Below are 27,959 nucleotides of genomic sequence, written 5' to 3'. Positions count from 1 at the left end.
AATTTATTCCTCAGCATTTGATGACTGATGGAATATTTGAAAAAAAATAGCTACAAATATATAGAAAACTCAAGCAATACGAAAACAAGGTAATATTAACTCTTACAAGAAATTGTAAGAGAAAGGAGATATAATTACAACTTGACTCAACAATAAATGGTTTTGCAGAGTCACTCTAACTGGTTATTGATTTAATAAACACTGATTATATCTATGTTGAGAAGAAATGGTAAATGAGCATAGGATCCTGAGAAATGGAGGTCAAGACCAGGAGAAACTGCCAAACGGGCCGAGCGTGGCTGCCTCGGAACTGGGCTTTGCTGCAGGGAGAGGCCACTGCTTTTCATCAAAGTGTTTTGGTACAATTTGATTTTTTAAAAATGTACTTTTATCACTGATAAAAACTAAAAGTAACTAAAGAATTGTCGGATGGAGAGATAACTAGACTGGAGAGAAGCATAATCAACTGTGTAGGCTCCCGAGAAAGCAGGTGGCCTAACGGCTCAGCGGAGTCAGCCAAGCCCGGCCGCCGGCAGGAGCCTAGCAACCCTGGTGACACAGGTGGGCTTCCCTAGCCACCCTCACCTGCCCAGTGCCCGCAGAGGAGAGTGCGCATGGTCCCTTCCCGAAGGCTTTTGCCAGACGAGTGTGCACATGAAGCTGAGGGTCCCGATGGCTCTCGCCCTTCCTCAGACTTCCCTCCCTGCTCTTTCTACTGGTGCCCCCATGGCGCGTTTCAGAAGTGTGGGCAGCACTGAGACAGGAGCAAAGATACTGAAGACCCCCCCCATGGAGAATAAACAAGTGCCAACATCCTGTCTCTGCCCACCCCGCGCACCACCCAGGCCACCCCCACCCTGGAGTCACTGTGTCCTTCCCACCCCGTTTCTGTATTTTTACCACTAGGAAGACACCTATAACCCATATATTCTATTGTTACCTTTTTATAAATTTATGGAAATTGTATTGACCTGTAATTACCACTCTGCTTCTCTTTTCACTTAAAATCATGGTTTCTAAAAAATATAGTATAAACTTTAAACATAAAGAAAAATGAGAAAAATAGTATAATGAACCCCCATGTAGTCTCACTCAGCTTCATCAAAACCAACTCGTGGCCACTCTGGTTTCAACTCTGCCCCCACCCACTGCCCCTCCCTCATCTGAGATAATAGCAAAGCAAACCAAGCAAATCTTTTTCATCCTTAAACATTTTAATATATGTCTCCACAATATAGGGAACCTTTTAAAAGTACATCCTAGTGATACCATAATCACAGCCAAGTACAAGAGTTCTTTGACTCAGTATTTGGGCACCGCCTACGTTTCTTCTACTGTTCCCTCCCCTCTCTCTTTCTCTTCCTCCTTTGCTTGTTTGACTTAGGACCCAAGTAAAAAGGTCCATAAATTGCACTTACCTGATATATCTCTTGCATCTCTCTCTTTTTTTTAAAGCTTTATTTATTTATTTTAGAGTGAGAGAGAGAGAGCAGGGGGAGGGGCAGAGGGAAGAGAGCATCTCAAGCAGACTCCTGGCTGAGCACGGAGCCTGCTGACACTGGGCTCGATCTCATGACCCTGAGATCACGACCTGAGCCAAAATCAAGAGCCAGCTGCTTAACCGACTGAGCCACCAGGCGCCCCTGCATCTCTCTTTTTGTTTAAATTTATTTTAATTTAATTTTATTATTATTATTTTTAAGATTTTATTTATTCATTTGAGACAGAGAGATACAGAGGGAGAGCATGAGCAGGGGAGAGGCAGAGGGAGAGGGAGAAGCAGGCTCCCCGCTGAGCCAGGAGCCAGACTTGGGGCTCGATCCCAGGACCCTGGGACCATGACCCGAGCCAAAGGCAGACGCGTAACCATCTGAGCCACCCAGGCGCCCTAACCCCTGCATCTCTTTTAATTATAGTTTCTCCCTCCATTTCCCCCTTGCAATGTGTTATAAGGAAACCAGATAATTTGTCCTGTGGAAGTTCTCAGTCTGGATTTTGCTGACAGAACGCCTGGCACCACCTGTAAACTGATAGTTAGAAATTCAGGTTTGATTTTTTTCCTTGGCAAGACTATCCCTTAGGTGGTGCTGTGATATTTTATCACAAGGTACACATGTCTGCTTGTCTCTGTTTTTATGAAAAATTGAGACATTCTAAGTCCATCATTCATTCTACGTTTATTTGCTGGAATAATTCTATGAAGACAAGCTTCATTTTGGCAGCGTATGTACTGGGCTCTCTTTAGGAGTTGGTTCTTAGCCCCTTTCAAAGGTGGCCAATAAGGTGTTCCTATTTAACATCATCAGGAAAGCAAAGATTCAAATCTATTTGATGTGTTTCAGTCCACCACCATTGATATTCAACATACCCCATCTGTGGCCCTGTGAGATGATTGGCTTTTCCAGCAGTGCTAATAGCCTTGACAGCTTCCTTGCTTTCTGGAGTGACAAGGTGACATGGGGTTATCTGTATACATCCTATCTCAGCTTGGAATCTGCCATTTCTACAAGTGAGCCTGGTTCTTCCAACGGGAAATGGTGTTTAGAGACCACAGTCTGGGAGCCAGGAGTTTCGTTTACAACCGGTTTGTTCTTTCAAGGCCTTTGCCATAGACAGAGCTCACCTGGTCCTTCCAGCTTTGGTTCAGAACCCCATTCCCTTTAGCTAGGCTTAGGGGCCTTACCTTTGCATTTCCCTCCTCCCGAGCTAAAATTCCCAGTTCTCAATGACATCGACATGATTACTCATTTGCTTTATCCCACCCTAAACACACACATAGTCCATAAGAATAAAACTGACATTTCGTGGACATCTGTCTTAGCGGCATATTTATGGATCTGTCTCCACAGGCAAGGGAAACAGAAGCAAAAATAAACTATTGGGACTACACCAAAATGAGAAGCTTCTGCACAGTGAAGGAAACCACCAACAAAAAGAAAAGGCAACCTACCAAATGGGAGAGGATATCTGCAAATGGCAAATACATTAAGGGTTAATATCCAAAATGTATAAAGAACTTGTATAACTCAATACTGAAGAACAGTCTGATTAAAAAATGGGCAGAGATGGGGCGCCTGGGTGGCTCAGTTGTTAAGCATTTGCCTTCGGTTCAAGTCATGATCTCAGGTCCTGGGATCGAGCCCCGCATCGGGCTCCCTCCTCTGTGGGAAGCCTGCTTCTCCCGCTCCCGCTCCCCCTGCTTGTGTTCCCTCTTTTGCTGTTTCTCTCTCTGTGTCCAATCAATCAATCAATCAATCTAAAAAAAAAAACAGGCAGAGAATCTGAATAGACACTTTCCTGAAGAAGACATCTAGATGGCCAACAGACACATGAAAAGAGACTCAACATTCCTCATCATCAGGGAAATGCAAATCAAAACCAGTGAGATATCACCTCATACCAGAATGGCTAGAATCAAACAGACAAGAAATAACAAGTGTTGGTGAGGTTGTGGAGCAAAAGGAACCCTCATGCACTGTTGGTGGGAATGCAAACTAGTGCAGTAATTCTGGAAAACAGTATAGAGTTTCCTCAAAAAAAAATAAAAATAGAAATACCATATGATCCAGTAATTCCACTCCAGGGTTTTTACCCAAAGAAAATTAATGAAGACACTAATTTGAAAAGACACATGCACCCCTATGTTTATTGCAGCATTATTTACAATAGCAGGGATGTAGAAGCAGCCCAAGTGTCCACTGATACATGAATGGATGAAGAAGAGATGGTGTATACACGTAGTGGAATAGTATTCAGCCATAAAAAAGAAAGATCTGCCATTTGTGACAACATGGATGGACCTAGAGGGTACAATGCTAAGTGAAATACGTCAGAGAAAGATGAACAGCATACAATTTCACTTATATGTGGAATTTTTAAAGCAAAACGAACAAACAAACAAAAAACAGCCTCATAAATACAGAGAACAGACTGGAGGTTGCCAGAAGGGAGAGGGGTGGGGGATGGGTGAAACAGGTGAAGGGCATTAAGGGGTACAAACTTCCAGGTATAAAATAAGTCCGGGAGATGAAAATGACAGCAGAGGGAATGCAGTCGGTAATACCGCAATAACCTTGCACGGTGACAGACGGCGACTACACTTACCGTAGTGAGCCCTGAGTAATGTACAGAATTACCGAACCACATGTTGTACACCAGAGATTAATACAGCCTATTGTATGTCAGCTCTACTTCAACAATAAAGAAGAAATACATTAGCTGAAAAGATAAACACAACTGAAGTAGGTCCTCTCGATATGGCTATGAAGGCAATTGCATCTACACTTAGGTCCACTATATTTTCAATATTTTGGAATGCTTCTTAAGTTTAATTTGTTTTACAACATGTGAAATATTTATCTGGCTCCAGAGTCAAATCTCTCAAACAACTGCTTCTTCTAAGAGGTCTGGGCTCTACCCTGTCATCTTTACCCTGTTCCCTGTTGACAAATCTAATTTTACCGTCACTCCTTTAACTTCTGAAAATAAAGGATACACAATATGTATGTGTCAAATGTTGATATGTATGTGTATATAGATATATTGTCATCCCCTCTTTTTTAGAGAAATGTAGCATATTTACACATTTTTCTTCACATTCCTTTTCTACTTCATAACGCGCTCTAGACATAATTCTGCAGTGGCATATAGAGAGGTTTCTTGTTCCTTTTTGTACCTGCACAGTATGTCATTGTGCGAAAGCATCCTAACTTATTCACCCAGCTTGCTTTTGATGGATATTTGGGTTAGCTCCAATTTTGCTGTTACAAATACTGCTGCAATTAGTATCTTTTGCAATTTCTTTTCAGATCTTTGCCAGTGTGCCTTTGGAACGGGTACTGCGGGTTAAAGGCTAAATGCATGTGCAGTTTCATTGGGAATTGCTAGGTCCCCCCGTGGGGCTGTGCCTGCTCCATGCCCACCAGTACTGTGGGCAGTGCCTCTTTCCCCAGAGCACTGCCAAAAATTGGGGGGATTTTTGCCAACCTGCTAGTTGAGAAATGGTATTATGGTGCAAGTTTAGTTTGCATTTTTTTGTTGTAAGTGAAGTGGACCAACTTTTTATAGGTTAAGAGCTATTTGCAATTCTTTTTCTGTGAACTTTTGTTCATCTTGCCCATCTTTATGTGGAGTGGTTTGCATTTTTCTTTTTCTCTTTAGAAGTTCTTTATATATAAGGGTATTAATCCTTTGTGATATAAGTTGCAATTATTTTTCCCAATTATATTTGTTTTTGCATTGATTCTTCTGGGTTCTTTAGATATTTAACCATTTCATCTACAAATAGAAAAAAAAAACCCAATACCTATTTCATTGCATTTTCATGCATAATGGGGTTGTCTTGTCTGCTTGCTAATACCTCCAACACAATTTAAACGGGTATATACAAGATAGTAGGCACCCTTGTCCTATTTCTAACTTTATAGGGAATACCTTTAGTGTTTCCCTATTAATTAAGTACTGTCTTAGGACTGAGACATTTATATTTTATTATGTTGGGGAACTATCAGTAACAATGTCTATTTTATTAAGGTCATTTTAATTTTGTTTTTAGCATCAGTGGATGTTTAGGCTCTGAGATAGACTGCCCTGTTAAGATGCCGGGCTGAGGACAAGGTGCTCCATTCTAGAGATGCTTTGGGCACAGCACGCTCCGGAAAATCCTTTTTCTCCCTTCGGAATGTTCCCAAGGATTCTCAGCCAAACAGTAAGAAACTAAGTAACTCTAAAGAGTTAACTCCCCTTACCCTTAATATGGAAGAAGAATTTGTTTTAAGCCAAGTTTTAGTGCCAGCTGGTGAGACTGGAGTTGGTTCTTGCAGCTGCCTCCAGGCAGGGCCGTGTGGCCCCATGCCCTCCTCTCCCTTCTGGGGCAGGCCCACATAGCCCCTCGCTCACGGGGCCCTCGGCCGCCCGGACCGCAGGCTTGTCTTCCCAGGGCGCACGCGCACTCTACACCACCGGCCGGCCGGCGACGCCAGCTCCCTGCACCTTCCTGTCCTGACCTCGCCCCTACCCTCCCCTCATTTCCCCTCCTCTCCTCTCTTCTCCCTTCCCCTCCCCTCCTCTCCCTCCCCTCTCTCCTCCCCTCTCCCCTCCCCTCATTTCCCCTCCTCTCCTCTCCCCTCCCCTCCCCCCTCTCCTCTCCTCTCCCCTCCCCTCCCCTCCCCCCTCTCCTCTCCTCTCCCCTCCCCTCCCCTCCCCTCCCCTCCCCTCCTCCAAACCCCTGCTAAGATTGCTGGCATCCAGCCTGGAATGGCCCCTCTGGCTCCAGTTGCCCCATCCCACACCCATAATTCTCTCCTATTCAGCTTTCTTAGTTGACTGTATCTGAGACTTGCTCCCTGTCTTCACATCATTCCCTCCCAGGGAAGACATATGGCCCTCCCTTTAACACCTGACACTGGGGTCACGGGTTCCCCCAGCCCATGTCTCAGCTGCTGGCCATGCCGTATTGGGGTGTTTCAGCACTCCCCTCTTAGACCCCGCAACCATGTGCTTCTGAGACATCTCGGAGGGGTGTGCATCAAGCTAAAGTAATTTCATGCTCCACCACCACACCTGGGTCCCACGCCAAATGCCAGTCTTCCCTCTTCATCAGCTCCCCACTTCATACAATGACTATTCCAAATCTTCCTTATCTCAGAGTTTCTTAGGCACAGAGCCTCGTTATTCACTTACATTGAGGGTGTTTATCAACCATCTACCGCTTCCCAGAGACAATTCTAGTCCCTGGGACACACACATGAACAACAAAACCCTCATGACATTTACATTCTTATCTATTCTTCAAAGAGGCAATACCAGTTGATTTTGAACTTATTACCATAAGCGCTCTTTCAATTTTTCACTGCTATCAACTCTTTGCTAAGCATGACTCACTAGGTGCTCTAGGTGCTGAGGATGTCCTAGCAGCATGATGCGGCCACCACCTCCCCGCCATGGGGGAAACAAACCAGACAAGATAAATATGTTACATCAATCATGTGGTGACATGAGATAGCAGAATGAGGAACTAGAGAGCAATGGGGGTGTGCTTCCTAAAAGAAGGCACAGAGGAGACTGTAGGAAGTCCAGAGGTCTGAGGAAGTGAGGGTGAGCCCTGGGACAGCCGGGCTCCCAAGGAGGACAGCAGGTGCAGGGCCCAGGTACCAGAGCAGCCTTGCAGTAAGTGTGACCTCCCTGAGGCCACTGCATCACCACAACCCAGGCATGCAGAATCCCGGGAGGAGTAGAAAGGCTCACCTGGATCTTGTATCCTGCAGAAACCTGGGGTCCCCTCCCTGGGGAGATGCCTTCAGAGCAACACAGAGCAACACCCCCTTCCCAGAGTACTCCTTTCTTAGAGCATTTCTCAACCTCAAGGAACACAGACATGGAGAGACAGCACCAGCTGAGCATCGTGCGGTCGGGTGGCACCCTGACATCTCAGGGGCATAAGACCACCACGGCAGACCATTTCAAAAGCACAAGGTGACCTTTCCAAATGATATCCACATTTGCATCAAATAATGGAAATAATAGCATATGTCCTAACGGACATCCCACCGGAATATGCTGTTTTGATAGGGGAGAGGGTCCCTCAGATTTCTGTGTCTTAAGATACTTTCAAGTCATTTAGGAAAAATTAGGTACTTTATAAACGTGCCGTAATTCAGAGTCCTAAAATGTGGCACTGGAAAACCACAGTCCATTTTTATTGTATGACAACATATATGACCAAACTTTTAAGGAAATGAAGTTTCAACCATTCCATCTCTGAAAATAAAATCAGCTTTTGGTTTCCAGGGAAAGCCCTGGCGCCCACAGGGGCTGCTCTGGCGCCCGCTCTGAGCCATCTGGGCTGACCCTCCCCTTTCCTACCTTTCTCCGGTGGTCCTGGTAGGCTTTCTCCCAGGTGCCTGGCAGGCACTCGCTGCCACAGGGAAGAGTTGGCCTGGGGGCTCTCCGCATTTCAAACAGCAAAACCAGCTGCTCCCTTCCAGGAAGGGAGCCACCAGGGTAGATCTGCAGAGGGTTGTGTTTGCTGGATCAGCTGACAGTTGTCATGGCGGCCAAGCCAGGGAGAAAAGACAGGGAAGAGATCAAAATGTAGGAGAATGGAAGACCTTTCTGCTCTAAAGGGTATTTTCTCAGCAGATCTTAGTAGCTTACTGATGCCCTCTGGAGGCCCACGGCCCACCTCCCCCATACTCATGGAAAAGGGCAGAGTTTCTTCCCCAGATGACCTCCCCCTTCCCAGTCTTCCCTTCTTTTCTTGCTTTTCCTCCTTCCCCAACCCCCTTTCTCTCTCTCCTTTCTCATATTCTCCTCCCTCCCCCCTGCTGCCTCCTGGCCTTATCCCCTTTCTCTCCTGTCTTTGAATAACTTATAACCATTTGGGCAACTCCAAATATTTGCAGCTTAGGTGGCAGGTCTTCGTCTTTTTTTTTCAATTGGCTTGAGGATTAGGTACAGAAAATTTTAGTCATTTTAAGCCGTTCCTCTCTCTGTGGCAAGGGACAGTGGTGCTAGAGTATCTATTGGGCTGTTCATCTTCGTCAAAATCATAGGTATAATTTTAGAGATGACGTGATTAGAGGAATAGCAATATAATTGTCATTTAAGATTGCTAGTCGTCATGACATCATCATACCCACCACAGAAACGTTGTAGTGCAGAATTAGTGATTAGTGGCTCATTGTTGAGCTGTGTGTCAGTAAACAGAACACAACAGAAAAGGGGCATTTTATGAAGAATTGTGTTGTACATATGAGCATGATTCAGGGGCTATTAGTCTGAAAGAGAATTAATTAAGCCTAAATTGAATCAGACTTTGGAAAAATAAGATGTGAATAAAATCAGAATATGACTTTCTCCTGTCTGGCTTTAGGTGGCTGAGGTAGGCTGCACTTAGCTGGTTCCAATGCTCTAAGTTTGGCAGAAAACTTTGCAGGCTGGTAAAATTGTTGATGTACTAACAGTTAAAAAGTTGGGTTTTTCAAAACAAATTTATTTTAGTTCACAAGTAATAACTTTAGAAAATTATGCATATACAGTAGAAGATAGATGTAAAAATTATTGCCTGAAAAATGCAGCTGGTACTCTAAGACATGAGGCCTCATGAAGATTCCTTAGCCTATAAAATCTACATGGCATATTCCTCTGAATATATAAAGAAAGAAATTAAATAATAATAATAAATAAATAATTTTCTTTACCCAGTTACCATCATTGGTCAAGCCCAATATTCAATAGATGCTCAGGGAAACTCTGCCATTAATGAAATAATGGTATTGATGATAATGATTGAGTCTCCAACTGATGCTCCGAGATTTTTTTGTTCAGACTGTGGGGCTGGTTCTATATGATTCTTGTCTTTCTCTTTTCCTGAAGCCTGTCTGCCACACGCACTGAGAAATTCCTAGCAATGCTCAACATCACTGCCAATCAACCAAGGAATGGAGGCATCGTTCTGTCCAAACTGCTCATGCTTATGATAGACCATGGATGGAAGGCAAAGTAGAAGCTGGACAGAATAAATGATATTTAAAGGTTCTTTGGGTTTTTTGTTTGTTTGTTTTCTGGGTTTTTTTTTTTTTTTTAGCAATGTGGGTACTCATAGCAGTTATGATACACACATTGTTATTGACGCACCTTATAAATAAGTGATCTCAAGTTGGGATTCTACCGGTGCTCTTCCCACTCATTCATGCTTACTCTTTTTTTTAAAAAAAGATTTTATTTAATTATTTGACAGAGAGAGCATAAGCAGGGCAGTGGCAGGCAGAGGGAGAGAGAGAGCAGACTCCCCATTGAGCAGGAAGCCCGCGATGCGGGACTCGATCCCAGGATCCTGGGATCATGAACTGAGTGGAAGGCAGACGCTTCAACTGAACCACCCAGGTGCCCCCGTTTATGTTTACTCTTAACTGACTAACATTTGCTATCTAATTAACATTTGTTATCTAATCTGACTTGATGGTGGGGTCCCACAGCAGAGGATCTGGAAAAACTAGACATACCCCACGCTAAACCAGAAAGATTGCTGTCAGCTGCATGGTACACACGCCAATCCAGTCTCAAACTAAGTTTGGTTCCTAACATATTCTTCTTCTTTTTCTTTCTTTCTTTCTTTTTCTTTCAGAGGGAGAGAGCTTCGCAGGTGAGCGGGGGTGGGGGGCAGGGACAGAGGGAAAGAGAGAATCCTGAAGCAGACTCCCCACGGAGCATGGAGCCGATCCCTGAGATCATGACCTGAGCCAAAATCAAGAGTCGGACACTCAACCAACTGAGCCACCCAGGATCCCGGTTTCTTAACATATTCTTAACAAGATCAGACCAGAAAAATCAGTTAACCAGTAACTCCTTGCAATCTATCCTGAGGAAATAATCTGAAACATTGACAAGGATTTATACACAACAAAGAATTCCTCATAAAAGTAGAAAACTGGGAAGTCTGGAGTTTAATTAATAGTGTCAATGTCAGTTTCTACTAATGTTCTTTTTCTGTTCTGAGATCCAGTCCATGACATCACTTTCTATTTTGTGAATTTTTAAGTAGAGAATTTTTTTATGTTGACCTAGGTTTGAATACTTAATATTACACAGTTTCTACTTATACTTTGCACAAAGTAAACAGCAAAGCCTATTTTGATTCGATTATTCAGATAATACCTGTATGCTCAGCTCCAGCCTTAATCAGTAATTGGATCAGTATTGACTTGAATATTGTGTTTATTAGAAATGCCTTGTAATGGTGACTCCCTGAATATGTGAAAGCTATTAGTACAATTGATTATTACATTGTATATATTTGTCAAGTAAGATATGTTAATTAAATCCTTAATATTCATGATTCTTTGTATGTGTCTTGTGACGATAACCTGAAGTTCAAGCTTTGGTTATGTTCCTCTGCCCTCCCACCAGAGCAGTGAGATCAAAACAAAGCAACAGGCCTCATTCTCATTCTACGGTACAGAGTAGTTTTAAAAACAATCTCAAATTACTTCAGATTAATTCAGCTTTTGGAGGGCAAATATTGATTCACAGAGAAATGAATGTGTCCAGAGCCCTCTGTTGAGTGTGGGTCACTGGAGAAACCTAACCAAAGAACCAGGATACCTACTTTCAGGAAGGTGGCCTGGGCTATTTTCCTCCCGGTGAAAAAACAGAAAATCCTGGATATTGTCTTAGTAATAAACCTTCTCCCCAAAGTAGCTGCAAAGTTACTACACAACAGGGAACAAAATGCAGGAAAGTTCCTGCAGCCCAAGTTCACATTGCTTAGGCAGCCAAAACACCCTCAAATAGTGAAATTGGCTAGTAGTCTTGGGCTGACCCAAGGTGCCAAGAAAAAATGATGCCCTCGATGCTCCCAAAGTCCTCAAACTCTCCCAGTGTCTCCTGGGCACGAGCGTCTTGCAAAGTGAATAGCCCATGACTAGAATGAACAGAAACCTTAGAACAGATTCCCAGAAACAACAGACACTGAAGTCATGAGACACAGATCATAGGAAAGCTACACTGACTATGTTTTAAGGGGGGGGGGGGAAGAGAAAAATTGGAAATATCTACAGGGTACAGAAACCACAAAAGTTCTCAGTACAGGAGGAATATTTACAAAATTTGCAAAATTGGACCATATGCTGAGCTGTAAAAAGGTCTCCACAAGTTTCAAAGGGCAGCATTCACACAGATAATGTTGGCAGTAGGATGGAGCTAGGAATTAACAACAGAAGATAACCAGGAATCCCCTATATTTGGAAATTAAGCAGTGCAATGCTAAGGCAGGGGCCGGGACAGGGATGTCTCTGTGACCTTCAGGAGGTGCTTTCAGGATGAACTGGACACATTTGTTGGGTGTTGTGATCACCATTCAGTAACCCTAGAGCCAACTGTGGCCTTACTTACGCAATGTCAGTCCTGAGAAGATTCACTGAGGGTTATTAATCCTGCTCCGGGGATGCTCTCAGGGAATCCGACCAGAGAGGAAATGACGAATGTCACTGCTGGTGGAGAGCTGCAGCCTCCATGTCCACAGAGGCGGAGGCCACACACGTACTCACAAGACGGCAGGCTGTTAGTGTGCGTGACTGGAAAGATGATAAACCCGAGAAAGCAGAAACAAGACAGCTCCTCTTACAATATGTAACAGTCAGGCATGTTCACACAGCCTAGAGCACTTTTGGAAAAGCTGACTTGTTATAGGTGGGAACGAAGTGATTTTTAACTTTTTAAAAATGGATTTTATTATATTTGTGTGGTTAATTTTTTTGAAAACAATTTTTATTTATTTATGTATTTGACAGAGAGCACACAAGCAGGGGGAGAGTCAGAGGGGGAAGCAGACTCCCCGCGGAGCAGGGAGCCCGACGCGGGGCTCGATCCCAGGACCCCGGGATCATGACCCGAGCCGAAGGCAGACGCTCAACTGACTGAGCCACCCAGGCGCCCCTCTGTGGTTAATATTGTAAAAATTGATTGGATGTGCACATCAGGCCTCGACCACACCATTCTCAGCCCACCACCCCCTCCCTGGTGCCACTCTTACCCACTGAACTTAGAGAACTCACGTGAGGGTAACTCCGTCCCCACCTCCCGAGCCAGCTTCTCCTGTGAGGTGAACAAGCCGCTGCTTGGTGTGTTCCTGGGTCCTCACACTCTCTGGGCCTGTGGCTTCACCAGCCCCACGCTGTCGTCATGGTGTTTCACCGTACGGTGTCTGCAGTGAGGGGCCAGAGATCAAGAAAATACTGAATACTGGGAACTGTTCGGGGCCACAGAGTGTCCCTGGCGAGAACACCTGGAAAGGGTCTTCCGGAGCCTTCTTTCGCCTTCCTCCCTCTTCCACACCAGGCTGAGTGCAGAGCTGGTTTGAATTTTCAATCTGCTTTTGCTCAGAAAGCCAGGCAAAGCTGACCCCTTGGGGCCGTCCTGCGGAGTTCTCAGCTCCCGGTGCGGAGACAGCGAGGGCACAGGGCCTGCGTGATCAGGCTGACGCAGAGCTTGGCGGGCGTTGGGGGTGGGTGGGTCTTGCACTGCACACACTCTCGTGTTTGCAAGGGCACCCTGTCCGCCCATGCTCTCCACCCCAATGTATTGTTTACCTAGCAGCTATTTTTTGTCACTTGCTATGGGTCCTCAAGTCTGTCATCTGCAGGGAGTCACTCCCTGGGGGTGAGGGTGCAGAGAAATGGGTGTTGGCCAGAACAGAGGAGTCAGCAGGCAGCCCAACCCCTGGAAGACAGCCGCTTTCCACCGCCTGCCAGAAGGCTGCTGGGAGCGCCTGATGGCTCTGGTATGGTTGCCACAGTCCCCACGTCCCTGAAGTCTGGGCTCTGCAGAGGCACAAACTAAACAGGGTGTGCGAAGCTCTGAGCCCAGGAGAAACCCTCCAGATGCCCCGAGCACTTCCGGAGCCCTGGGGTGGAGCAAAAAGGCCCCTAGGCTCTCTCCCCCGTTCCTTGCTGCCATTTTATTTTATTTAAGAAGTATTTCTTCATTTGAGAGAGAGAGAGAGTGGGGGGGTGGGGCGGAGGAACAGAGGGAGAGAGAGAATCCTGAAACAGACCCCTGCTGAGCGAGGAGCTGAGCCCATGACCCTGAGATCCTGACCTGAGTCCAAACCACCTACTGAGCCACCCAGGCACCCCTCTTGGCTGCCATTTTAATGCAGATGCAACAGTAAAATAATTAAACAATTTCCTCCAACATAGTAACGAGGAAGCAGTTCATGTATTTTTGGTAACAGATCCTTCCTTTCAAGAGAAAGGAGAAAATGCAACTGAAAAACAAAGCTCACCCTCTCCTCCGATTTCGAAGGAAGATGGCTTGTGAGACTGGAGCCCTCACCCACGCAGCAAGGGATGCCTTGACCTTCTGCTGGGGCATGGTCCATGTGGGGTGCTGCCCTCTGGCGTGTGTGTTCAGGTGAAGAAGGAGGCTGAGAACGGGGGCTTCATCTCTCGGTGACGGTGGAAACTTCCCTCGGGCACAGCTCATCATGGAGAATGGTGACCTCCACCAGGTATTTTGGGTGGAAAGCAATCTGTTGGTGATAGGGTTTTGGAATATAGGTGAGGTTCAGGGGGTGAGGTCCGGAGCCAACGACCAAGAAGGAATTCCTGAGACGTCTTTGGTGCAAATAGGTGGTTAAGCATGGGGACAGGACCCGTGGGCAGAAAGCGCTGGGGTTGTGAAGGGTGGCTGCTTATATACTTGGGAGTTGGGGGGGGTAAGGAAAAGGGAGGTTCCAAAGGATTTTTTATGTTAAAAAAGACTCACAGGATACCGGAGGCCTTGCCATTGTCAAGTTAAGGTTGTTTTTCCCTCTAGCAAGGCATTAACATGAAGATAGTTGGGAGCTTCCTGGAGGAACATTACACTCTGCCCACTTCAAGGATCTGTCAATGCGCTGCAGGTTATAAGGGCATTTAATGGTATCTACATTCCCTTCTGGAAGCTAGGTTATTGATAGGAATGCTTTGTTCTTGTAGATTGGTAAAACTTTTGTAAACTGAGGGAGACTCAAGTCTTGCAGGATTATAATCTCTATAAATTAACTATTTTTTTTTTTTCTTTTAGGGCAACCAGGAGTGCCTGAGGAATGTCATGTATCTCCCATGGTGGGGTGTGGGGTGTCAGCTTCTGCCTGTCCTCAGCTGGCCTTCTGCTCCCTCATCATTGGGAGTTATGCTTCCTTGGGTGGGACATGTGTGAGATTCTTCCAGGAAGCTCCCAACTATCTTCATGGTAATGCCTTGCTAGAGGGAGAAACAACCTTAACTTGACAATTAGCAAGGCCTCCAGTATCCTGTGAGTCTTCCTTAACATATTAAAATCCTTTTGAAACCTTCCTTTTCCTTACCTCCCCCAACCCTATAATATATAGTCAGTCACCCCTCACAACCTCAGCTCTCTCTGCCCACGGGTCCTGTTCCCATGCTTTAATAAAGCCACCATTTTGCACCAGAGACGTCTCAAGAATTCTTCCTGGTGGTCGGCTCCGGACTCCACCCCACCCTCACCTATATTCCAAAGCTCCATCACTCTCCACCCCTTCCCACATTTTAATAAGATTGCCAGTTGCCTAACTGGAAGAATTTCAAGCAAAGCAACTAGAAAAATGGGCTAATTCAGGGTTTGTTAACCTCAGCACTGTTGACATTTTGGGCTAAACGAACCGTTCTCTGTCCTGTCATTGTCACCCCTCCCTCCCAGAGTGACAACCAAAAATGTCCCCAGCTGGGAGCCCCTGATGGTCTATCAGTGAAACTTCAGGTGTGATAAATAACTAGGTTACTTTGGAGGAGGTTTTTTTCTTTTCTTTTCTTTTTTTTTTTTAAAGATTTTATTTATTTATTGACAGAGACACAGTGAGAGAGGGAACACAAGCAGGGGGAGTGGGAGAGGGAGAAGCAGGCTTCCCGCTGAGCAGGGAGCCCGATGCGGGGCTCGATCCCAGGACGCTGGGACCACGACCTGAGCCGAAAGCAGACGCTTAACGACTGAGCCACCCAGGCGCCCCAGGGGAGGTTTTTTCTTAGAAAGTTAGCCTCATGGAATCAGAGCAGCTGATTCCCTTTTGTGTGAAGCAAGGGAAGGTGCTCTAAGTTGGTTCCAGGCTGGCAGGGAGGGCAGGTGGGCCTGTAGCCATGGGAAAGGCAGCTAGAATGAGAAGCGGGTCTACTCTTGGGAAGTCCGGACATTTGAAGGGGGCACAGGGACGGGCTGGCTGAGGGAAGATGGAGGCATGTGGTTTGAGTGTAGCTCCTCCCCATACCTGCCCAGTAAAGTTAAAGCGCAGTGAAGTTACTAATCTCTCAAAACCAAGCTGCAGATGGGTTTCCTCATGGGGAGTTGTAGTGTGTGACAAACTGAGGAAGCATTTATGGACGCAGCACAGAAGAGAGGCCTAGGAGATGGGAAGATTGGGAACTCACAGAAGCCAGGGAGAGGGTAACAAGTCGTACAAACGGTACTTTTGGAAATTTGGGTCAAGTTCACCAAAACTGACAAGAAAGACAAATCAAGGACCCAAACAACAAATTATTTTCTTATTGGCACTCAGCACCCTTTCTGTCAGTAGGGCTGTGCGGGAACAAAGTGTGTGCCGAGGAGTGCACCCCGGCGGAAATGAAGAGCTCTGGTCCACCTGGTACGGCAAGCGGCAGGAGTCTGAAACATGGCGAATCCCCGTCGCCATCTTGATGCCGTCGCTCACCTCGGCACTTTGGTGCCCTTGTCAGTGAGACACAGGGATGCAGCCCCTGAGGCTTGCTTTGAGAGGCAAATAGGACCAGAGGAGAAGACTTTGAAACAAAGATGCCCCCGAGTCTTGGGATTGGAGAATGGAGGAACTGGGTGCTGTCTGTCCTGACCCTCCTCGATTCACAGATTTCCATACATGAATAACTCAGGGATGGGGCATCCGGATTTCCAGTGGATGCATATTTAACTTAGGGCAACTTGAATTCATTGAGAAACTAACTGATATGATCTGAAATTTACCTTTTCTTTCTTTTTTTTTAAGATTTAATTTATTTGAGAGAGAGAGAGAATGAGAGACAGAGAGCACGAGAGGGAAAAGGGTCAGAGGGGGAAGCAGACTCCCCGCTGAGCGGGGAGCCCGATGCGGGACTCGATCCCGGGACTCCAGGATCATGACCTGAGCCGAAGGCAGTCGCTTAACCAACTGAGCCACCCAGGCGCCCTGAAATTTACCTTTTCATGATCTTTACCATTTGATTCGAATTCTGCCAGTTTAAGTCATGCTGAGGAAACTGACATCCTTTTGCACATGACAGCTATAGGCTGCTCCCCTCCCCCTTCACCCCTTCCTTAGGCTCCACCTCTTCACCTTCTTTTTTTTTTTTTAAGATTTTTTATTTATTCATTTGAGAGAGAGAGAGAGAGCAAGCAAGAGCATGAGCAGGGGGGAGGGGCAGAGGGAGAAGCAGGCAACCTGCTGATCAGGGAGCCGGATGCAGGACTCAACCCTATGACCCTGGGATCATGACCTGAGCTGAAAGCAGACCCTTCACCGGCTGAGGCACCCAGGCGCCCTCTTCACCTTCTTTAATTGTTCTTTATACCATAAATGAGCATCACTTGGAACAATAACTGACAAGGGGCAGTGGGGACAGGAAGGAGAGGGGACCCATGTGGATCAGAATCTGGTGGGTGGAGTTCAGACGGCACACCCACCCCTCCCCCGAGGATGATCATGGACCTGCTTAGTCAAGTGTCCCCCACCCCCTTCCCCAACACAGACAACTGGAGTTCACCTCTGCCAGTGTGGAGGGAGCGGTTCAGCCAGTGGGAGTGGTTGGTGGTCAGAATGATGTGGAAACAGGGGAAAAGTAGTCCGTAAGCATGGACAGGGTTAGAGTGTTAGTCCAAGCCCAGTTTCTTAACTTCTGTTCTTATGCTTTCCCCAAATCTGTGGAGAGATCTCATCATCTCTGCTCTCTTTCCATTACATTCTTATTACAAATGGGTGTTACAGACACCTTCTGAGGTGTCTGCCCAGCTCCCACGACCCCCTAGACCTCCCCCTGGCTGCCATGTTCTTACCATACAATGCCCCCAACCCTGCCGCTGGCCTGGGCCCCAGTTGAGTGGATCGATAAAATGATCCTTTTAGAAACTTAAATTGGTATTTAGGTTCAAGTAGTCTGTCTCAGCATGTGCCGGCATCAAGACACCCACAAAACCTTGGGAGTCAAGGGGTCTGTCTTCCATCGCATGGACTCAGAAGCCAGGAGAAACAACTTGTAATGAAGATCGAGATGTGAAGAGCAGAGGAAGCGGCCACCAGGGCACTGGTTTAGACCCGCAAGAAACCAGGATCATCTGATAAATTCCTCTTCAGTCTTGAGCCATCTGCAGTGGACAGAGGCCAGCCTGGAGAATCTAGACTGTAAGATAAAGCAATTCCTTTACTTACTGCTTTACTTCTTGTTGGTATTTGTTCTCCCAGGAAAATATGGAGGTGACTATATTCTTCAATAGAAAAACCTGCAGGTTTCTAATTGACTGGTTTCTTTTCTTTTTAAGATTTTATTTATTTATTTGTCAGAGAGAGGGAGAGAGAGAGAGAGCACAAGCAGGGGGAGCGGCAGGCAGAGGGAGAAGCAGACTCTCCGCTGAGCAGAGCCTGATGCGGGACTCCATCCCAGGACCCTGGGATCATGACCTGAGCCAAAGGCAGACACTTCACTGACTGAGCCACCCAGGCGCCCCTGGTTGACTGGTTTCTTTACGTTATTTTACCCCCAGAAAAACCAAGAACCGATGTGGTTTTGGAATATAGGTGAGGTTCAGTAGAGTGAGGTCCGGAGCTGACGGCCAAGAAAGAATTCTTGAGACGTCTTTGGTGCACAATGGTGGTTTATTAAAGCAAGGGGATGGGACCTGTGGGCAGAAAGAGCTACTGCACCGGGGTTGTGAGGGGTGGCTGATTATATACTATGGGGTTGGGGGAGGTAAGGAAAAGGAAGGTTTCCAAAGGATTTTTGTATGTTAAAGAAGACTCACAGGATATCAGGAGGCCTTGCCATTGTCAAGTTAAGGTTGTTTTCCCTCTAGCAAGGCATTACCATGAAGACAGTTGAGAGCTTCCTGGAAGAATCTCACACATGTCCCACCCAGGAGTGTGGGGGGGGCGGGGGAGGGGGGGTTGCAGGGTGTCAGCTTGCGCTTTTTCCTCAGCCAGCCTTCTGCTCCGTCATCAAGAACTATTTGCAAGATCTTTAGGTTCATGTTGCCACAAATAATTTTTAAACTGCTTTGAACTCCCTAACATGAAAGTGTTCTGCTTGCCCTGGATGACTGGACAATCACTGAGTCATTAAAATCTTGAAATCATGTTGAGTCCCTCCCATAGAAACCCAGTTATATTGGTTTAAATGATTTGATTAAAACTGGGACCCTAGTCTCCCTCCTTGGACCTGCCGGTTGTCACTTCGGGGACTCTTAAGCTTCTCCCAGGACAAACCTGAGTTTTAAGTGAGAAGAGTGTTCTGTAGCCATCTTATCCTTGGGCCAGCAACACTCTTGGGTTGCTTACTTTTTTAAAAATAGAAGTGGTTGTTGTCAAGATGGTGCCCAGATCCAGTATGTAATAATACTAACCATTCCAACCTTACAAGGAAGGCCCAGATGGTGTGTAGACAGAGCTGGCTCCCAGGTGTTCAGATTCTTGGTCCAGGGATGTTCCCCTCTGCTTTGACCTTTGTGGTTTTTTTGTTTTGTTTTGTTTTGTTTTAAATATTTTATTTATTTTTTTGACAGAGAGAGAGATAGCGAGAGCAGGAACACAAGCAGGGGGAGTGGGAGAGGGAGAAGCAGGCTTCCCGCTGAGCAGGGAGCCCGATGTGGGACTCGACCCCAGGACCCTGGGATCATGACCTGAGCTGAAGGCAGACGCTTAACGACTGAGCCACCCAGGCGCCCCTGACCTTTGTGTTTGTAATATGTTGGTGACGCACCCAAGGTGTTTCCACGATGAGAATTCACTTTCCTTTATCGACATCACCATAAATGACTGGTTTCAAGGACATAAAAGTTAGAAGTGTTAAAAAACAAAATTCAACTTAATGAATTTGAAGATCTAATTGGCTTTATTCAGTGACTCATGAATCGGGCAGCTACTGTCCAGCAGATGGAAAGGAAATCCGGGGGACCATATGATATGGAAGTCTGTTACAGGCAGAAACAAATGGGACAGAGAAGTTATTAGAGAAAGAAAAGAAAGGATAGTTTTGAGCAAGGTCACCTTCCTTTGGGGAATGGTAGGGGTCTTCAGGCAGCCTCACGGGTGGAAATTCCAGATGGGTGGGTTCAAGGTCACTTTCCAGGGAGAGGTTGGCACCGTATCTAAATCTTGGTTTGCTGGCGCCTGGGTGGCTCAGTCAGTAAAGCGTCCGACTTTTGATTTCAGCCCAGGTCCTGATCTCAGGGTTGTGGGATTGAGCCCCATGTCGGGCTCCACACTCCGTGGGAGTCCGCTGGAGATTCACCCGCTTTCTACCTCTGCCCCTCCTCCCATGCATGCACACACTCTCTCTTTCTCTCTCTCAAATAAATAAACAAATCTTTAAAAAAACCCATCTTGGTTTGCTGTCAGTGGGCCACGTGACTCCATTTTGGACCTGCTATTTCGTTGTTAACAATTCCTCCCTTTTAACCACTCTCAGTCTGACTGAGGATGTGGTCAGAAGTCACTTGCGCCACTCGCAGCTCCAGCTCTGTGGGCCTCAGCATCACCGACCTCCTGGGACTTTCACACTCAGGCTCACACTTTTAAGTTGGCTGTTCGTTTCATTCTTTTTCTGACCTTCCAGTCTCAGGGAGGTCATTTGCTTGGTGGTTAGCAGCTGTGAACATGCATTTCAAGGTTTTGAGAGAATACAACATGCCAGGGCATGTATCCTGTTACGGCACAGGATACTCCCCAACATCTGGAGTGCACCCCAGAATCATGGTTCCCAAGACCCAAACCAATGAAAATTTTAAAAGTCAAAGAAAGATCCCGTGAAAGGGGTCACCTTTCCGATGGCCTGCTCAGTGATTTTGGGTAATGGAGTTTGCACTTCCCCAGAAGTGTTCGTCCAGGTGCAGCAGGTGGTGTTGGCTGCAGCTCAGATACCTCCTTGTTCAGCTGAAAGGTAGTCATGCCCTATTCTCATATCAAGAACTACCTGGATCAGAGAGTCTAAGGGTCTTGGCGGGGCAAGGGTGGGGAGCAGCTATTGCCTTAGCAGCGGAGTCTGTAATACTTTCAAGAGCTAAGGAGAAGTTCCTGATAGCTTCGTTTGCATTCACTCCCAACGAGGGAAGTAGGGACCTGCCAAAGGAGTGAATCTTGAATTGTAAAAGCCTCCTCGAAGGTCCTTTTGAGGCACCGTCAACCTGAGGCATTGCTGGGGTATGCACCAGCCACGTAGGTGTTCATTGGTCCAAGGAGAACGATAATCATCACAGACAAAGATAAATCCTGTTGGGGCATAGACCACTCCTGTGGAAGTGGGGCTGTTAATGGACAGATTAGAGTTTCTAACGACAAATCCAGCAATCTGAAAAGTCCTTAGCAATAGCAGGGAGAGGTGGGTGATGGCATTATCCTTCCAGCCCAGTGCTAGACTAAAGGAAAGAAAGAAAAGAAGGAAGGGTTTCATGTTCAGTTTAAGGGGGAAGTCTTGATCCAGTGTCTGGGGCAGAAATAGTCTATGTCGATGTCGGGTTGCCTCTCTTCGCTCCCAATTTGGCTCTGAGGCCTCCAGCAGCTGTGTGGGACCAGGAGTCACGCAGTGTCTTCCTCAGCCATGAGACACATACCCAAGGCTTGCTGCCTGTGTTGGGGTCAGGAACCAGTGAAAAGACATGGTACAGCCCCTTCCAAGGGGGTTCAAGGGCAGTCTTCGTTTTCAGTAACTCCACATCAGAAAAATGGGAGAAAATGGAAATGTTAGCTTGTAGTTTTGGACTCACACCCAGTCTAGTTCACAGGTTATCCAACAAAGCCTCAAAGATAATCAATTTTCTCTCTATAATTATGCTCACAGTTAAATCACAGTTAAACTAATTTATTCGTATTAAACTTGTCCTGATTATTTACATTAGTGCACTAAGAATGGTGATTGATCATAAAGCTTTTTTTAAGACTTTTTAAGACTGGGCGCCTGGGTGGCTCAGTTGGTTGGGCGACTGCCTTTGGCTCAGGTCACGATCCTGGAGTCCCAGGATCGAGTCCCGCATCGGGCTCCCTACTCGGCGGGGAGTCTGCTTCTCCCTCTGACCTTTCCCCCTCTCATGTATTCTCTCTCTCAAATAAATAAATAAAATCTTTAAAAAAAAATTCTTTAAGACTTTTTAAGACTGCTTTCCTGGATCTTTTCATAAGGAACCTCAGATTGAACTCTTAAAAATTTCTTGAGGCCAGGAAGCCAAGCCAATGACTTGCCATCAGATTTTGCCTATAATAACTAGTGTTTGGGTGAATTCCTAACAGTCAAAGCCTTGGTAATATAACCAATATTTCCCACTGTGTCCTATTACAAGGAGGATGGATTCTTATTGAACTTATGCAAATAACTTATGCATGGTAGTTACAGTATTATCATGAAAAGAATACTTAACAGTTTCCAAATTCTGGAGTAATCAGGGAGAGAAAGCAGTGTTTCATCTTTGTTTACAAAGGTGTACTTTACCAAATTGCTGTAAGACATAAGTAGCTTATGAGAAAAAACGTTTCCTTAAATCTGGAAAAACAAAACATTAAGGAACCAACAGTGTTTCCAATAAAAATTCATAGAAAGTTGTCACCATCCTCCTCAGTTCATTCAGTCCCATGTGATTAATATCTGTTGTACTTGAATCCAGGTTTTCCATCAGTGCAGGAAATTCTCACCCGGTTCAATTTTATGATCTAAAAGTTTGTCAGAAGCCTGTGCTTGTCAAAGTCCTTTCCATTAATCTCCTTGCAGATGAGGTACTTTTGCAGGGACATTTTTGCAAAGCATCAGAGTAAAACAATAACTCTGTAAATGACCAAAGACTCAAAAATGCCCATTATGAAAGATCTGATGAGGATTCACTGTAATGGAATTAACAAGGAAATTTTGTTATTTCTGTGTCACACAATATTTGAAGATAGTAACAGAATAATGACTGATAACATTATATCAGGATGTATCAGATTTCTAGGAATGTCACACAATTTTTGGAACACTTGTATACCTACACAAAACTACATAAAGAAAGGTTATTATTACCTATTTGACAATGTTTCCCATGCAATTTAACATATTAAATAAGCCTAGTTAGTTCAACATCTCCCTTTTTATAAGAGGAAAGCAAACCTTTTGAGATGTTTCAGGGACCCTTTGGAGAACCCAAAGATAGTTCAAGGTCAAAAAGACTTTATTTAGAATTTGATTTGGGGAAGTTTGTCAAAAATATCAAAATGTTTTAAAACACCTGGTAAGGATGCCTGGGTGGCTCAGTTGGTTGGGCGACTGCCTTCGGCTCAGGTCATGATCCTGGAGTCCCGGGATCGAGTCCCGCATTGGGCTCCCTCCTCAGCGGGGAGTCTGCTTCTCCCTCTGACCCTCTTCCCTCTCATGCTCTCTCTCATTCTCTCTCTCTCAAATAAATAAATAAAATCTTCAAAAAAAATAAATAAATAAAACACCTGGTAAAGTAGGATCATAGGTCATTGTGCAATAATACTTAGTTATTCGTTTAACCAAAATGACAATTGGTTAAATTGCTCAGTTGGTTAAGCAACTGCCTTTGGCTCAGGTCATGGTCCCAGGGTCCTGGGAGCAAGCCCCGCATCAGGCTCCCTGCTCGGCCAGAAGCCTGCTTCTCCCTCTCCCACTCCCCCTGCTTGTGTCCCTTCTCATGCTGTCTCTCTCTCTCTCTCTCTCTCTGCCAAATAAATAAATAAATAAAATCTTAAAAAAAAAAAAGACTTCACAGGCAAATACAGAAAGTTAAATAGTTGTTTAAAAAAAACTTAGCTCTTTTAAATAATAGCTTTAATACTGAATATTTTCCCTGAAATTCCCTGAAATACTTTCCCTGAAATTCTGAAATTCCCTGAAACTAATAGAAATTAGTTTCTATTATATTTCTGAGAATTTAATTTAAGTGCTTAATTTTCTTTAAGCCAATTAAATAGAACTCATTTACAAATTAATTTTCGCAGTACCATCCAGAGATGGAAAACACCACGCATCTCTAACACTTACGTATAGACAGGCATGAGCACATGGACAGACGTAAGCAGAGACCTCACTGCTTTTGTTCTCAAATTACTGCCATGAATCAAACTTTCAATTGTCCTCTCCGCATTTTATTTTTCTTCTGATGAGAAATACCTCCCTGAGGGGGTCCTGGGTGGCTCAGTCAGTTAAGCATCTGCCTTTGGCTCAGGTCATGATTTCAGGGTCCTGGGATCAAGTCCCACATCAGGCTCCCTGCTCCAGGGAGTCTGCTTCTCCCTCTGCCTCTGCCCTGCTGCTCCCTCTGCTGTGTTCTCTCTCTCTGTCAAATAAGTAAATAAAATCTTAAAAAAAAAAGAAAGAATGAAATACCTCCCTGAAGTTGATATTTTAAAGAATTGAACTAGATAAGAATATAAGAGTTCCCAGAGAAGACCAGGTAGAACATTGACATCTCAAAGTATGGGGAAAGAATGCAAGATCCTCCTAGAAAGACTTTTGTGCTCTTAAGGCCAGAATTTTTACAACACTACAACCCTTCTGAGATAAGTAGGGGAGGTTTGGGATTGGTAGAAAGGATTGGTGGACTTTGAATTGTTTCGGAGCTACACCTTTGGTCCTGTAAAGACTAGATTTGTAAAACAAGGACAGTTTTTTTGGGGGGGGCCACCACCTACATGATATCAAGTCTGACATACCCATCCATTTATGTTGGAATGTTTTTCTTTCTTTCCAGGTACATTTACCTTAGGAGAGAAGTCCTTAAAAAATTCCTACCAGGCTCTGAAAAATCAGCTTCCAATTTGGCCAAATTTCTGATCATAGAGTTACTAAATTCTTTCAAATATCTTGTCAGGTTTCAGGGACAAACAGTTAATATTTCTGGCAGAGTATTGAACAACCCGTGAGACTGAGAGGAGTCCTCAAAGAGGGTGCAAAGGTCACCACCTTCCCAAGACTCAGAGTCACTCCTAAAGGTGACCAAAGAAAGAACTGACAGCCTGCACATTCCAGATAGACAGAAAGCCAGCCAAGTTCTTAAGACACAAAACAAGACAAGCAAGAAGGCAATAGCTGTCCCTGACAGAAAAAGAATCAATAACCAGTGGTCTTGAAGTTGGTAAGGAAGGGATAGTGTGAAATTTTATTTCCTTCTCTCAACTGAGCACTACAGACAGAAATTTGGGAGAGCTGACTCTGATAAGAATGCTCACCTTCACCCAGCTTCTGTTTTTCCAGAGTCCCCTCTGTAGACTCTAGTATCAACCAGAATTTGGCAAGGTTTTTCATTCATTTTAATTTTTACTTTCCCTTGGTTGTTTAAGAGAATAACATAGCAGTTTACCAGACAATCCCTGAGAGGCCTGTCAGTGCTGGGTGGGGCCCATGCAGGAACCCTCCTTTGAAGGTAGGTATGAAGGCATTTGAGTTCGTGTTGAAGGATTTACACAATACCTTTGAGGACAATCTCTTTTCTGGCGTCCCTCCTTGTTGATTGCAAATGAGACATCAATTTCTGGGCCAGTTTTGATGATGATCCCCTAGGAGGGTATAATGGGGAAGTCCAGGTTCTGTTTAAGGTACTTCTTATGTCTTTTATTTTTCATTAGCCTTTTGCAATAACTTTCAATAAAGCTATTTTGGAATCTGAAAGCCTTTTGGAAAATTCTAAAATAGATATCTCATTCTGTTTGTTTAATATGGGAATCTTTACTTTCAAGTGCACTTCTTAATTGATCTTATCTAGTTGGAACACTCCTCATAATGGCCATTGTAATTCTAGGTTGTTCTTAGTAAGATTTTGCATTTTTGTAGATATTTATAGCTTCTAGGACCACAGTTTTTGGACATAAAATAAGCAGGTGTGCCAGAAGGTGTGCTTACCTCTTTTAGAGTTTAAAGATCCTATTTCTAAAAATTTTTTTTTTTAATTTATTTTTGACAGAGAGAGAGCACAAGCAGAGGAAGCAGCAGGCAGAGGCAGAGGGAGAAGCAGGCTCCCCGCTGAGCAGGGAGCCCGATGTGGGGCTCGATCCCAGGACTCTGAGATCATGACCTGAGCCGAAGGCAGACGCTTAACTGTCTGAGCCACCCAGGCGCCCCAAGATCCTATTTCTTTTAGCTAAGCCCTTGGGCCTCTTGCAGCCAAACAAACACATAAAAGGGATGTGCCACTGGGTTGGGAGTTGTATAGTATTTTGTTGTACCTTGTTGCATGGACATTTTCTTGAGGTTGGCAAGTGACCTAGTGTCAATCTAGCCCATTCCATCACCAACTTAACCTAAGTGGGAGTCTTTGAGTTGTCCCACAAATTTGTGTGTCTTTTGGCTTCCAAGATGCCTGTTATTGATAGTCTTTATCTACACAAAACAAGAAAAGCAAATATGGACAGCTTAATGTATCATCATTAACCAAGAGACATTACTGTGCACTGGCCACAGGAAGGCCCTCCTTTGGTTCCCGTGGAGCCTCGGGCTGGGGAAGGTTTGAACCTGTAAACCTCAACCAATGGGGCCTGTGGATGGGGAAGCTCCCCATAAAAGGGGAGCCACAACCTGCTACTCTCAGTTCTCACATGAATCTTGGTAAAGAGTCAAGGGCTGGGAGTTTCCACCAATTGGGAACTGTGGGCTGAAAAGCCAGTTAGATCAGGAGTTCTCTGCAAGGACAGTGGCACTCAGAACTGATAAGAACTTATCCATGGTCTTCGGAAATGGCAAGAGAGCCAGAGAACCTAAGAAGAATTCATGGGTATCACACCCATGTTTCTTGCCCCACGTATTGTCAGAAGTTTGCTTCAGATCCCATCACTGCCACCAAGTCTGTTAAACAACAAAATCCACCCGAAAAAATGTGAAGATCTCACTGGGTCCTTGAATCCTAAGTCAGGCAGAACCCAATCTGGCAAATGGAAAGGGTTTCCAAAGAGCTGTACAGAATGGAAGGCTTTTATAGGCAGGGGGAAAGGGCAAAGGAAGTTTCTAGCAAAGAGTGGATTGTTTCGGGCAAGGTCACCTTCCTTTGGGGAAAGGTGGGAGTCTATCAGGTAGCTTCATGAGCACTAGCAGAAATTCCAGATGGACAGGCTCAAGGTCACCTTCTGGGAAGAGGTTGAAGCTGCATCTAAATCTCAATTTGCTGTCCATGGGGCAAATGACTCCATTTTGGACCTGCTGTTTTTTGGGCAGAAGATTCGACCAGGCCTTTAGTTGAGACAAACTGTTGTTTGCCTTGGAGCAATGACATGCAGGTGGGGGGTTTTCATTCCTGCATGTTACGAACACTGTGGGTCTGGGAAAAGTGAGTAAAGGGACAGAGCTAGTCAGGGGTGATGGTGTCCTCCGTTCCTTCCTCTGGTTCACTGGCTGCCACGAACTGCTTCCTCTGTTGTGTGAATTTCCTGACAACTAATGCTCACTGGACCCTTTCCAATCAGGTTCCTGGTCTTTAGTCTTTATGGAGACCACGCTAATTAAGATTTCCGTAGTTTTACTTGCTCCCTGCTAAACCCAAAGATTCCTGTTCCCATCCCACCCCTAACCTCTCTGCAGGTTCTCTGACTGGCTCTTGTACCACTAGCTCCTCTCTGGGAAAAATGCAGACTTACCCCAAAGCTAAAGAAGATCAAGCCAGAACCCCCTGCACAGGCCCCCAAGGCCTTAGGAAGACCCTGCTCATTTTCTCTCTTTCATTTTAATTTCTTTTCTTTTCCATTTTTGCCCCACCTCCACCCCAACATGACCAAATTGTATCAGCTTCAGCCTCCACCAAACCTGGATTGGCCTCTTTTCATCTGGAAAATGCTTCCGACTCTCCCCTGGATTCTATTATTATGTCTCTATGAGTGATGTCTACTTACACACACACTTTTGAAATGAGCTCTGATTCATTCCTGGTGTATTTTCTCTACCATTATGTCCTCTGCAGGAGTTGCATGAGCCAGAATGTGAGGTCCAGAGGGCAGCACCCTGTGTGTGCCTCCGGCACACAACCAGAGCAGCTCTTCGTGACTTAATATGTTGGTGTGGTGCTTAGTTTTGTTTGAAGAAAATGTCCTGGAACTCATAGAAATTATGAAAACCATAGTTCCAAGTAGTCCATGGCTGGTATCTTAAATATTAATGGCAATAACATGCTAATATATATGATTTTGCTCATAAGCATGGAATAATTGCTATAGTATCTAATTTTAAAAGATATCAGTGAATTGGACAATGAATCAGCACAATTCTTCCCAATCTGATGGA

The 27,959-nt window shown here is 45.1% G+C and overlaps 1 protein-coding gene across 1 annotated transcript in view; it reads right to left on the bottom strand.

Moving 5' to 3' along the window:
* Positions 1–12,927, bottom strand: part of CFAP97D2 (CFAP97 domain containing 2) — a 39,534-nt gene extending 26,607 nt beyond the window's left edge. The window contains exons 1-3 of the mRNA XM_088021986.1: positions 12,555–12,927; positions 11,893–12,074; positions 7,864–8,035 (exon numbers count right to left, since the gene is read on the bottom strand). Coding sequence (XP_087878112.1) covers positions 7,864–7,953 — 90 coding nt within the window. The 5' untranslated portion in view covers positions 7,954–8,035; positions 11,893–12,074; positions 12,555–12,927. The remainder of the gene's footprint in view (positions 1–7,863; positions 8,036–11,892; positions 12,075–12,554) is intronic.
* Positions 12,928–27,959: the final 15,032 nt, after the last annotated feature.

Source organism: Eumetopias jubatus, unplaced genomic scaffold (genome assembly GCF_037043125.1).
Source record: "Eumetopias jubatus isolate StellerSeaLion01/CBP00866 unplaced genomic scaffold, mEumJub1_p1.0 scaffold_3, whole genome shotgun sequence".
In the NCBI taxonomy this organism is placed as follows: Eukaryota; Metazoa; Chordata; class Mammalia; order Carnivora; family Otariidae; genus Eumetopias; species Eumetopias jubatus.
This window is presented reverse-complemented; position numbering and strand designations above follow the sequence as displayed.